This window comes from Physeter macrocephalus, chromosome 12 (assembly GCF_002837175.3).
Source record: "Physeter macrocephalus isolate SW-GA chromosome 12, ASM283717v5, whole genome shotgun sequence".
Classification (NCBI taxonomy): domain Eukaryota; kingdom Metazoa; phylum Chordata; class Mammalia; order Artiodactyla; family Physeteridae; genus Physeter; species Physeter macrocephalus.
Window position 1 is genome coordinate 47316221 of NC_041225.1, and position 12965 is coordinate 47329185.

Consider the following 12965-nt stretch of genomic DNA (forward strand, 5'->3'; position numbering starts at 1 on the left):
CTCTCACTGTTGTGGCCTCTCCCATTGTGGAGCACAGGTTCCGGACGCGCAGGCTCAGCGGCCATGGCTCACGGGCCCAGCTGCTCCGCGGCATGTGGGATCCTCCCGGACCGGGGCACGAACCCGTGTCCCCTGCATCGGCAGGCGGATTCTCAACCACTGCGCCACCAGGGAAGCCCCAAATGTAGGTTTTTAATCAATCTGGAGTTCACTTTGAATATGGTAGACGTGGGGCATCCAACTCTATTTTTTCTTCTTAAACTAATCTAGTTTCCCCCAAACCATCTTCTAAATAATTTATATTTTTCTCATTGATTTGCAGCCCCATATTTATATATATTGAGGTCCCAGGGGTCTGCTTCTGAGTGTTCTATTCTGTGTGGCTGTTCCATTTGTTGCTGTACTAGTAGCATACTATTTTTATCACTATGTAGTAATGATGTAATATCTGGCAGGGTAGGTTTCCTCTCTCTGCTCTTGTTTTTCAAAATTGATTTAACTATTTGAAATTTTATTTTTCCTTATCTATTTTGTAACTTTATTGAAGTTCCTTAAAATTTGAGTTCCTGCTGGAATTTTGGTTGGTATAACATTGAATTTAGAAATTAAATGGACATTTTTACACTGTAAAGTCATTCTATCCATAGTATATCTTCTTTTTATTCAATCTTCTTTTATGTCCTTAAATAGAACTTTAAAATTTTCTCCATAAAGTTCTTGCAAGTTGCTAGATTAATTCTTGAATATTGTGCTTTAGAGTTTTATTGATATTGTGAATGGTCTCTTACAATCTATTATATTTCCTGGGTGTTCACTGATGAAGTAGAGGAAACGATTGATTCTTAGAAATTGATCTTGTATTTGGCAACCTTGCTGTACTCACCTATAATGTCTAATAGTTGATTCTGTTGGGTTTTTTATGGTGATGATTATATCATCTGCAAACATGATAGGAAGATTTTAGGAGTTCTACCCAGTGCTCTCATAGTCTATATTTAACTACCTCTGCTAGTTGGTCTCCAATCTGGCACCCCAATTCTAACAGCTGGATGTCTCCTGTACACTCACATTCTGGAAACGAGCCCTTGTCTTCCTCTCCCGTGAATCATATCCTGCCCAATACCTCAGTCCATGTACCAGCAGTGACACTGTCTTCTTTCGATTTTTTTCCCCTAACCATTTTCTCATGGATTGTGGTCCTGTTAGCCACTGACAGACCTTCCTGATGCTGACATTCTGATTGGCTATCTGAATTTCTCAATGATCCCTGCTGCTCAATGCAGCATTTCTGTGTCCTGAATGCCCCAAAGTACACCCTGTGTAGATAATACAAAATTGTGGATCAGCACAGGCCTTCATGATAGACAGACTTGGGTTTGAATCCTATTTCTGTCCCAGGGTACAGTGAGCAAGTTCCACAGCCTCCTGGAGTCTGATTCTTCATTGGTAAAGTGAAGGCAAGTAAGATCCCATAGGTAGGAATCAAACTGTGGTCAGTCAGTAATGTCCCCTTCTCCACATGGATGCTGACCAGGGGCTGGTCACCTCCTGGGACTGTGGTTTATTGCTACATTGTCCAGGAACCTTGTTGTGCCTTCAGATATAACTGAATCTCAGCAGCTGCAGCTGGACCATTTCTCCATGTGCCTTCCCATCCCAGTGGACGGTTCATGTTCCAAGTTCTGGCCCCATATCATTACCCAGTCCAACTCCTGGTCTGAGGACTGTATAACCCATGGGGTGTTCCAAGAAGCATGACTCCAATGAGTGCTTGCATTCTTAATGATGGTCTAGGGAGTAACTTCAGTTTTTTCAGTAAACGTAAGCAGGTGAGTGGGAGATTCTCTCTCTAATGGCTTGATATGCTGGGAATTTGCCAAGGTACTGTATAGTGTTTGGGTGTAGCAGAAAAAGCTAGTGGCCTGGCTGGTTCTCACAGAGACTTTCATTATAGTGAAGAACAACTCAGCCGGCCACAGCCTGTCAACCACTAACAGTGGTTTCTCAGAGGGATAATTTAAATCAGCAATAAAGTGAACTGTATATGTGGAAAGTTTGCCAACAGCACCTTCTGTTACACATAGATCTTTATGAATTTCTGTGGCTTACTGACAATAGGGCTTATTTACAGTTGCTTCAAGCCAACCAAGGGCAGATTACTTTCCTTCTTTTAACCAGCTAAAGAGGTGGGTGGGGTCAGACGAGAACTGGGTGTGATGAGAGCAGGGAGAAGGAGGCGGAACCCCGAAGGGAGGAGGTAGCATCTGTGTCACATCATCATCCCTGAGAGTGCATAAGGTGCTGAACCTGCAGGGACAGAGAAACTGGCAGCTGACCAGGGACTGTGGGATGGTCATGGTGTTTAAACGTTGCATAAGAGCTATGAATTTTAGTTGACAGTATGTTCCACCCGATTCCACAATGGAATGTGACTGTCGCAAATGAGTATTTCGATGTTGTGAGCTATGCTAATAGAAGCATAGGGCCAAGAAACAGGTGGCAGTCTCTCTCCTCTCTGCACTCAACAGGACACCCCATTCGTTCCTGAGCTCTAGACAAGCTGGGATGCACCATAAAGAGACCCTTAAAATGCTGGTGAGTGGAATATTAAGCATGTCTTATAAGGAGCAGCCTAAAGGACTGAGAATGCTTTCCCTGGATTCCTTGGAGTTAGACATGATCTGGAGTCTTTAGGGTAGAAATAGAATCCAATAAGGAGGAGATGCAGGGAACTGTATTTTAGCTTCCAAGGTAGGAAGAACTTTTCCACAAGGCTGGTCAAAGGTAAAATGTCTGCTTTCAATGGAAGTGAATTCCTGGTTACTGGAGGTGCTCAACTATGGCTACTTGGTGGGAGGATATCGTAAAGGGGACTCAAGCAAATGGAGGGGGGGCCTTTTCCAGGGTCTGGAATCAATTATTCTAACAGGAAAAGATGCTCTAGAGTGCCCGAGCACTTACCTCTGCTCGTGAAGAGTCGTGGTAGACATTAATTCATTCAACATTTGCTCTTGCCAGGCACTGCATTTGGTGAACGTGGAAGTACAGTGTAGTAGTTGGTCTATCAGAGCCAGAACAAAAAGGCCTCAGAGAAAGTTGTTACAGCGCAACACTACTGGCTCCGTGTTACAAACTTCAGTCATGGGGAAACAATGGACTCATTAAGTCCCTTCATTAAGTGTCAAGTAACACCTTTCCTTCCACAGACGGAGAACCAGGATGTCAGCATTCATCACCACTTTCTGATTCTTGGGGGATGGAGAAGGGGACCAGGGGAGAAGGGGGTGAGAAGGGAGCAAAGCATCAGGGGAAATAAACTTCTGGGACAACTACTCATGCATCCTCTTCTTCCTCTACACTGACACCCTTGGGTGTAATCATTCAACTTGGCTATAGCCTTGACTAGGCTTTTTACAGCAAGACCTGAAAACAGGTAACTGACTGATGGCCCTATTCTGGGCCATGCATGGGGCCAGATACTGGGGAACCTAAAAAGCGTTAAGACGTGGTGCCTGCCCCTAAGAAGGTGTTGGAGCGCTTCCAGCCCAGGGATGTGAGACTGGGAGGCAAGTCAGACTGGTCTAGCTAAGGGCTTTGACGGAGTTGCGTCTGTTCAGCGTGCCATGGGCTGTTTCCCCAAGCATGGCCTAAGGCCAGGCGGGGCTCCGCCGAGAGCCTGCCTCGGCTGCGGTGGAAATACCACAGTGGCGCCCCACCCTCGCAGGGTTGACGCCCGAAGCCCACCAGACCTCCCTAACCTCGAGCCTCAACCGTCGCTCTGCGGAGGGGCTCCGGGGTCGAAAGCAGGAGGCGGCGACCTCAGGCGCGCGCTCCCCGCCCGTCTCCCTCCCCGGCGCGTGCGCGGGCCTGGGCCGGAGCCTGCGCGCCGCCGGGGCGCCTGCACTGCGCGCGCGCGCCGACCCCGCGTGGGGCCCGGCTCCGGCGCGCGCGGCGCGGAGGCGGCAGGCGGGAGGGGCCGGACGAGGTCGCGGAGCTGCGCAGCGCAGCGTGGCGCGGCGGGAGGGCTCGCGGCCGGCTACCGGAGACCGGTGCGGGGCGGAGAAGCGCGCCTCTTAGCCTTCTCTCCGCGCCCCTGCGTTCCCCGTCGGCCGCCCGGGTACAGTGAGCAAGTTCCACAGCCTCCTGGAGTCTGATTCTTCATTGGTAAAGTGAAGGCAAGTAAGATCCCATAGGTAGGAATCAAACTGTGGTCAGTCAGTAATGTCCCCTTCTCCACATGGATGCTGACCAGGGGCTGGTCACCTCCTGGGACTGTGGTTTATTGCTACATTGTCCAGGAACCTTGTTGTGCCTTCAGATATAACTGAATCTCAGCAGCTGCAGCTGGACCATTTCTCCATGTGCCTTCCCATCCCAGTGGACGGTTCATGTTCCAAGTTCTGGCCCCATATCATTACCCAGTCCAACTCCTGGTCTGAGGACTGTATAACCCATGGGGTGTTCCAAGAAGCATGACTCCAATGAGTGCTTGCATTCTTAATGATGGTCTAGGGAGTAACTTCAGTTTTTTCAGTAAACGTAAGCAGGTGAGTGGGAGATTCTCTCTCTAATGGCTTGATATGCTGGGAATTTGCCAAGGTACTGTATAGTGTTTGGGTGTAGCAGAAAAAGCTAGTGGCCTGGCTGGTTCTCACAGAGACTTTCATTATAGTGAAGAACAACTCAGCCGGCCACAGCCTGTCAACCACTAACAGTGGTTTCTCAGAGGGATAATTTAAATCAGCAATAAAGTGAACTGTATATGTGGAAAGTTTGCCAACAGCACCTTCTGTTACACATAGATCTTTATGAATTTCTGTGGCTTACTGACAATAGGGCTTATTTACAGTTGCTTCAAGCCAACCAAGGGCAGATTACTTTCCTTCTTTTAACCAGCTAAAGAGGTGGGTGGGGTCAGACGAGAACTGGGTGTGATGAGAGCAGGGAGAAGGAGGCGGAACCCCGAAGGGAGGAGGTAGCATCTGTGTCACATCATCATCCCTGAGAGTGCATAAGGTGCTGAACCTGCAGGGACAGAGAAACTGGCAGCTGACCAGGGACTGTGGGATGGTCATGGTGTTTAAACGTTGCATAAGAGCTATGAATTTTAGTTGACAGTATGTTCCACCCGATTCCACAATGGAATGTGACTGTCGCAAATGAGTATTTCGATGTTGTGAGCTATGCTAATAGAAGCATAGGGCCAAGAAACAGGTGGCAGTCTCTCTCCTCTCTGCACTCAACAGGACACCCCATTCGTTCCTGAGCTCTAGACAAGCTGGGATGCACCATAAAGAGACCCTTAAAATGCTGGTGAGTGGAATATTAAGCATGTCTTATAAGGAGCAGCCTAAAGGACTGAGAATGCTTTCCCTGGATTCCTTGGAGTTAGACATGATCTGGAGTCTTTAGGGTAGAAATAGAATCCAATAAGGAGGAGATGCAGGGAACTGTATTTTAGCTTCCAAGGTAGGAAGAACTTTTCCACAAGGCTGGTCAAAGGTAAAATGTCTGCTTTCAATGGAAGTGAATTCCTGGTTACTGGAGGTGCTCAACTATGGCTACTTGGTGGGAGGATATCGTAAAGGGGACTCAAGCAAATGGAGGGGGGGCCTTTTCCAGGGTCTGGAATCAATTATTCTAACAGGAAAAGATGCTCTAGAGTGCCCGAGCACTTACCTCTGCTCGTGAAGAGTCGTGGTAGACATTAATTCATTCAACATTTGCTCTTGCCAGGCACTGCATTTGGTGAACGTGGAAGTACAGTGTAGTAGTTGGTCTATCAGAGCCAGAACAAAAAGGCCTCAGAGAAAGTTGTTACAGCGCAACACTACTGGCTCCGTGTTACAAACTTCAGTCATGGGGAAACAATGGACTCATTAAGTCCCTTCATTAAGTGTCAAGTAACACCTTTCCTTCCACAGACGGAGAACCAGGATGTCAGCATTCATCACCACTTTCTGATTCTTGGGGGATGGAGAAGGGGACCAGGGGAGAAGGGGGTGAGAAGGGAGCAAAGCATCAGGGGAAATAAACTTCTGGGACAACTACTCATGCATCCTCTTCTTCCTCTACACTGACACCCTTGGGTGTAATCATTCAACTTGGCTATAGCCTTGACTAGGCTTTTTACAGCAAGACCTGAAAACAGGTAACTGACTGATGGCCCTATTCTGGGCCATGCATGGGGCCAGATACTGGGGAACCTAAAAAGCGTTAAGACGTGGTGCCTGCCCCTAAGAAGGTGTTGGAGCGCTTCCAGCCCAGAGATGTGAGACTGGGAGGCAAGTCAGACTGGTCTAGCTAAGGGCTTTGACGGAGTTGCGTCTGTTCAGCGTGCCATGGGCTGTTTCCCCAAGCATGGCCTAAGGCCAGGCGGGGCTCCGCCGAGAGCCTGCCTCGGCTGCGGTGGAAATACCACAGTGGCGCCCCACCCTCGCAGGGTTGACGCCCGAAGCCCACCAGACCTCCCTAACCTCGAGCCTCAACCGTCGCTCTGCGGAGGGGCTCCGGGGTCGAAAGCAGGAGGCGGCGACCTCAGGCGCGCGCTCCCCGCCCGTCTCCCTCCCCGGCGCGTGCGCGGGCCTGGGCCGGAGCCTGCGCGCCGCCGGGGCGCCTGCACTGCGCGCGCGCGCCGACCCCGCGTGGGGCCCGGCTCCGGCGCGCGCGGCGCGGAGGCGGCAGGCGGGAGGGGCCGGACGAGGTCGCGGAGCTGCGCAGCGCAGCGTGGCGCGGCGGGAGGGCTCGCGGCCGGCTACCGGAGACCGGTGCGGGGCGGAGAAGCGCGCCTCTTAGCCTTCTCTCCGCGCCCCTGCGTTCCCCGTCGGCCGCCCGGAGAGGACCGGAGGAGGCAGGTGGGGCGGGAGGGCGCGGGGGCTCCGGGCCGGGAGGGCGGGGGCGCGGGTGCTCGAGGGCCGGTTGGCGGTTCGGGGAGGGCGGCGCGGAGGCGCTGGGAGCCCTGCGGTCGCCTGCAGTGGGCGCCGGAGTCGCCGGCTTCTGGAGGCCTCCCTGGGGCGAGGGCGGGGTTGGACCGGCCCACAGGCGGGGACCCGGGTTTCTGGTTTCCGTTCCTCACCGCCGGTTTAACTTCAGGATGAGATGCTGCCAGGTGTGTGGGACGGGCTGGACCCCACGGCGGAACTGAGTTCCGGCCGCCGCTCCGCAGCTCCAGACTTGACCGCCCCGACGCCCTTGGGAGAGCCTCTCGCGCGCAGCGATGGGCAGCGTGCTGTACCCAGCCCTTCGTGGTTTTCCTGAAAGGGGCCTCTTCACATCTCTCATGCCTCCCCTTGCTTATTAAGCTGTTTGAGAAACCTTTTGCTGGTGAGAATTCAAAGCTAAGACAAATGACTCTGCTTCCAGTCGTTTGCTACCCCGAGATTCCTTAATTCTAAATCATGGGAAGGGAAGTTAGGGAAAACACTTGCGCTGAGACTGCTAAACAGAGACGCCTCATCCTTGTGGGTTAAATTGATGGGTTTATAGTGTCAGCTTTCTTTTGAATTAGATGTCAGGTTGTTCATTAATCTAGAGACTATGTAGGCAATTTGGATTTAAACTCTGAGACAACGTTTTGATATGTATCAGAGGAGGATATTCTCATGGGATGATAACTTGCTGTATGTTCCCAGCTAGACTGTACTTCACATAGTAGCAATGTCATAGTATAAATTGGTGCCCTTTAAATATTTCAGTGAAGAAACACTCTCCTTTGAAACATCCGCCAAATACTTCAATTGTACTTCACTTTCACATTGACATTTGTCATTTATGTTATCTTCTGCACGAATTAAAGTCATCTAAATGGCAGAAGATCACGTGGTGCGGAACATGTAGCAACTGTGCAGAGAAAGCAGATAATTGAAATTGGCAGAAGTCTAGCTTTCTGCATTTTTATGAGGCAAAGCCATCCTGGTTCCATCCTATTTTGCTAACATAAATATGCATTTTGAAATACTCTCGTTTGATATGGACTACCTGGGCTGTAAGATTAAATCTTGAAATAGAATGAATATGTTTATTTGTTTTATAGAAAATTTGGCACATGGTATAGTATTTTGCAGGATTTATTTCGGACGTTTCAGATTTACCAGAAACAGCCCTATCAGCAAGGCTTTTAGAAAAATATTTATATGATGTCTTTTATGGCTTATAACAACTCCAATTTTGAAACATACTAGTGATCTTCATGTTACAGAATCAACTTAACACTTTATCCCAGTGTAAATCTGCGAACAGCTGGTTACTTTTAGGCTTACTGTTCCCTTGTTAATTATGTATAATTAAGTATACTACCATGGGCTTGCTTAGGTTGTTACCCTTTGTTCCTTGTTGTTTCAGGCATTTGTATATTGTTTTCTTGTCTAGAGTTTGATTCAATAGAACTTTCTGTGATGAGGGGAGTGTTCTTTCTTCAGTGCAATATGGTAGCCACTAGACACATGTGGCTTTTTGAGCACTTTATGTTAGCACTTATGTTTTTAGCACTTATGTTAATGTTAGGGCATTGACCAGGTATCTCTGGAAAAAAATACAAAATATTAGAGCCATGTTACAAGTTGCATTTACTCAGAGCTGATTCAGGGTGATGGGAGTCATATGTAAATCAAACTTTGGGGAAGTTGATTCTTGTTATTGCATCTGTTACATACACAGTTAATTGGGGCCAACTTTTAATCTTGGATTACTTTACATAATCCATTCTCACCAATTAACCATACTAGGATTTGAAATGAAAATATATACTCAGTCCAGCTAAGCACATCTCAAGGTTTGACCAAGATTCCCAGATCCTTAGATCCAGAAATTGCTTTTAGGAAAGGATTCTAAACTTAAACTATACAGAAGTTTGTGGAGGTGTATAGCTTTAAGTGGGACAAAAGGTAGAATTTTGGGCTTTTCGTGAAAGAAAGGGAATGGGACCAGGGGAAAATGCAGTGCAGACACAAAATATGAAGAATATTCACTGCATTGTTCAGGTAATATAGTAGCTTCTATGGGTTTGAAATATCTAAATGTAAAGTGAAGTTGATTGCATCTCGTTGAATGAATCATCTTTCCACGTCAAATCTAGGATTTGAATGTTTATTAAATGTGTATAAAACACTGATCTAGCTCCTGTGGCAAGTGATAGTTGTGTAAGATACAGTTCCTATCTTTAAGGATCTCAAGTCTACAAAAAAATGAAAGGTACACTCTGAAGAGCACTTTAAAAAATATTTTTGAATGGGAAACCCCACTCTTTGAAAGGGAGGTTTTGAAAGGTGGCTTCCTCTTAACCAGCTCAGAAAGAAAACCACTTAGTCATTTTGCTGGAGAATTAAAAACATGGCTGAGTCCCAAAGTGTGATTGTAGTCAGATTAACCTTCCTAAAACAGCTTGAATCAGGACAGTCTCCTTTTAAAAAATCAACCGTTTCCAGTGCTCATGGAATTAAGTGGTTTGGTGTTTGATCAGGTATATAAAGCATTACTGAGGAGAATCCTAAAAAACCACGACAGCCTTACCTCTTACTAGATGTGCCCAAGTTCCAGCCTGCTGTTCCTTTAATGGGCTCCCCTTTTAAATTTATGCCCCTATTTCTGCCTACTCATCTTTCAAGACTCATCTCAGTGATGCTTTTTTCACTGCACCATTTCTGATTCTCAGGAACTCCCATAACAAATGTTCCTTGTACTTAGGTTATGGAACATATATCACTCAGTTTTATCGTCTATAGTTATTAGTACTATTTTATTCACCCTAGTAGATTGTAAGCTACCTAACAAGCATGGACCATCTGTTACTCATTTTTGTATTCTCTGAAACATCTAGAATAGTGTAGTGCCTTGTACATATTAATATTTATTAAATTTTATTTCTGGTCCTTGACTTTAAAGGATGCTTCATACCCGGCATAGACTATTTTGCTCAAATTTACTGCCAGGTAATTTGTAGAAGCCAACAAGTAGAAATCCTGACTGACTTTGAATACTGAGAAGCTATAGTATTGAAGGAGGGCTGTCTTTGTGGTAGGCGCTACTTTTTGAAATTGTTAGTATTTGAGGAAGTTCACCATGCTGTATGGCAACAATTTTTCCTATTTATGTGGCCAGGTTAATGTCAAAATGATTCAAAGTATTGGGTGGCGAGTAATTTTAGCATCCAAGAAACCTTGAATACCTTTAACATAGTAACACTGGATTAAGTTATTTGATATATAATATCTACGTTCATGTAAACATGTACCTTATGAGAAAAAAGAAATTTCCTTACTCTACCAGTTTCTGCTGGTATTCAGAAAACATATGAATCTAATTGGAAGCAAACCACTTAGCTCAGAAAGGTGACTGTTTCCTTGGAGCAGGGTGGTGATGGTAGGTAAGCATGATAGGTAAAGGTGATAGACACAGAGTTGGTTTACCAAGTATAACAGAGCACACATTGAGTAATATCTAGCATGGCATTATCTGCTAGAGTAAGCTATCTGTTAACCATCTTTACTTATGCTATTCTTTCTACTGAAATAATCTAAAATCACCTTTATTTAGTTTTGTAATATAGTTTTCTGCTTATATTTTGAACAGATATAGAGATTCATAATATTTCAGACTTCAAAGATTTGGTGCAAAAGAAACTGGAAGGTTTTTAGCTTCATAGTTGTTTTACGAACATTTTCTCTGCATTCTGTGTCATCTCTGATATGTGTACTGGGGTGCAGCAGCTGTCTAATTTAGAGCGTATTTATTCTGAGTGCTCATGTTTCCTGGAAAAGAGAGGTAGTATATATAAGTGATGTGGTTTAAAAGGCATGGCCTTCCATCTTCTGCTGGGATGAACTAAACAGATCCTCTACATTGTTAAGTGAAACGATGTCGGTAAGCTCCTAGATTTAGATTTGTACAAGTGGTATGGTCAATTTTCAGTAAAGTTTTCTGGGATGTTGGAAAATAATGAGAACCTTTTAAACTAGATTTTTTTCATGTGATGAGCACATGGCATGAGCTACTGGATGACAGATGATAGAACCTGTGTCAGATCCTATGAGAAGTTAGAGATGTACCTACAAGGGATAACATCTCGTTTGTTACTGCGAGTAAAGAGAACATCACCCATTTAGGTTAGCTCAGCGTTTAAAAAATGTTTTCACCTATTATTAGGAAATATATAGTAGTAGATTTTTATTACTCCCGAGCTTTGCCTAAAAAGATTACATATGCTGTTGACCCTGAAAGACAGTGTTAAGCCATGTATATTCTTTAACAACAGTTCGCTAAAAGGAAGTTTTTTTCCCTTCTTCTCTAAAATAGATTTTTGAAGGTTGAAGTTAAAAATTTCAATAGATTAGATATTAAAAAAAATAGGCTTTTTGTGACTGAAGGCAGTTATTCTAAGTTGCATACAAATATAATAGATATGCTTTTCCCCCCCTTTCATTAAAGGTGGCTTTCTAGAAGATGACCATAGAGGACCTTCCGGATTTTCCATTAGAAGGAAGTTCGTTGATTGGAAGATACCCATTTTTATTTCAAGGTTCTGATACACCAGTTATCTTTTCCATTTCTGCAGCACCAATGCCTTCAGACTGTGGTACGTTAAGTTGCTGTGTTTATTTTCTGTGAACTGGTGACTTGACTTCTGTCTTACACCCTTTTTGTACTCCTAATTTTTCCTGAAACCATTTGTTGTGGTTTTCATAAAATTGCTAAATTTTCCTTTTTCAAAAATAACAGTTGCTTATTGCTTTTTCTGCCTCTTAAGCTAAACGCTTTATTTCTGCTGTCAGCATTTTTATTATGTAAAAACGTTCATTTTAAGCACCACGGTGGATTCAGAGGATTTTATTTTTAGAATACAGTGGTGCTTAGACATCTAGCATTCTTCTGCTATTGATGTATTTATTTTGGTTAAATATATTGACTTTCTTAAAAAGCCATGTACTGAAAAAGAAAAAAAAGACATAAAAGCACTGTGCGCTAGCCATCTTTAAGGGCCCTGTTGTCTCTACAATACTGGGATTCTAATTAACAAACCAAATAATCACTGCTGAAATGATCCAAACTTGGGTGACAATGTAACAACAAGTGATGTGTTTTAATACACAAGCAAGCCTAATTTGGATCCTGTTTCAGTTGTCTTCCATTGTAATTATCAGTGTTTACACAAATAAAGTATAGTAAAACAAAACAATAAAAGTCCTGTACTTAGACAGAGAGGGTGAGACCTTTCCCTGGAATGTGGCATGAGATTGATTCATATTTAAATTGGTTCATTTAAATGTTCTTTGTAAAATGTAAATTTAGGAGTATTCTAGTTTTTAATCTATTTAGACTTATTTCCACAGGACCCTATTTTATCAGGTAGTTGATAAAGGAATAAAAGAAAACCAGGAGGTAAGCTTGATGGATGTGTTACATTTCTAATTTAGTTAGAGTTTTTCAAGTAAAATATTGGGCCACCATTTCAAATTGTATTTGGAGGTAGAGATAATGCAGTTTTTAAATATTAGTGAATATAAAATGATTAGATTGTGAATTTGTCTTTTTAGTCATATCCATTCTAATAACTACTCATCTCCAGGTATGCTATTTTATGTGTTCAGATTCTATAGCAGCTTGCCTTGCAGTCATCAAAGGTGTTGCATAAAACCTGTGCCTACTGGATCTTGGGAGTTGTTTACAGTTTTTACAAAAATTGACTGGATATTGATTTTCAGATGTAACAAAATCAGTTATGCGGGAAAAACCTTGAAAAGCACTTTGTACCTTGCTTATGGCACTTACCTCATTCTATCTTGAGTCATAACTGTCTTATTTCCTTTCCCAGACTATAGCTGTTTGGATGGAGTAGAATCATGTTTTGTTTTTGTTTATCTCATTGGGCTAATATAGTCATTTGTTGATATTAGTTGTGCAGTGTTTGTTGAATAAATACATTGAATGAAAGGTGATAATGGATATTGTTTCCTTTGTATAAGTGAAATTAA

General features: G+C 44.3%; 1 protein-coding gene and 1 long non-coding RNA gene across 6 annotated transcripts in view; one reads left to right on the forward strand and one right to left on the reverse strand.

Moving 5' to 3' along the window:
• LOC114487381 (uncharacterized) overlaps positions 1 to 3847 on the reverse strand; it is a 6108-nt gene extending 2261 nt beyond the window's left edge. The window contains exons 1-2 of the long non-coding RNA XR_003682433.1: positions 3759 to 3847; positions 2962 to 3061 (exon numbers count right to left, since the gene is read on the reverse strand). This is a non-coding gene — a long non-coding RNA (uncharacterized lncRNA). The remainder of the gene's footprint in view (positions 1 to 2961; positions 3062 to 3758) is intronic.
• A 1356-nt stretch (positions 3848 to 5203) lies between these two features.
• The window catches only part of CLIP4 (CAP-Gly domain containing linker protein family member 4), a 62439-nt gene continuing 54677 nt past the window's right edge, over positions 5204 to 12965 (forward strand). For 2 of the 5 annotated variants that reach the window (XM_055089093.1, XM_055089094.1), the window contains exons 1-2: positions 7093 to 7323; positions 11422 to 11569. In XM_055089093.1, coding sequence (XP_054945068.1) covers positions 11437 to 11569 — 133 coding nt within the window. In that variant the 5' untranslated portion in view covers positions 7093 to 7323; positions 11422 to 11436. Of the gene's footprint in view, positions 5314 to 6684; positions 6855 to 7092; positions 7324 to 11421; positions 11570 to 12965 lie in introns of those variants that run through there. The other 3 variants (XM_007102493.4, XM_024118679.3, XM_028496648.2) reach the window with 3 other exon arrangements.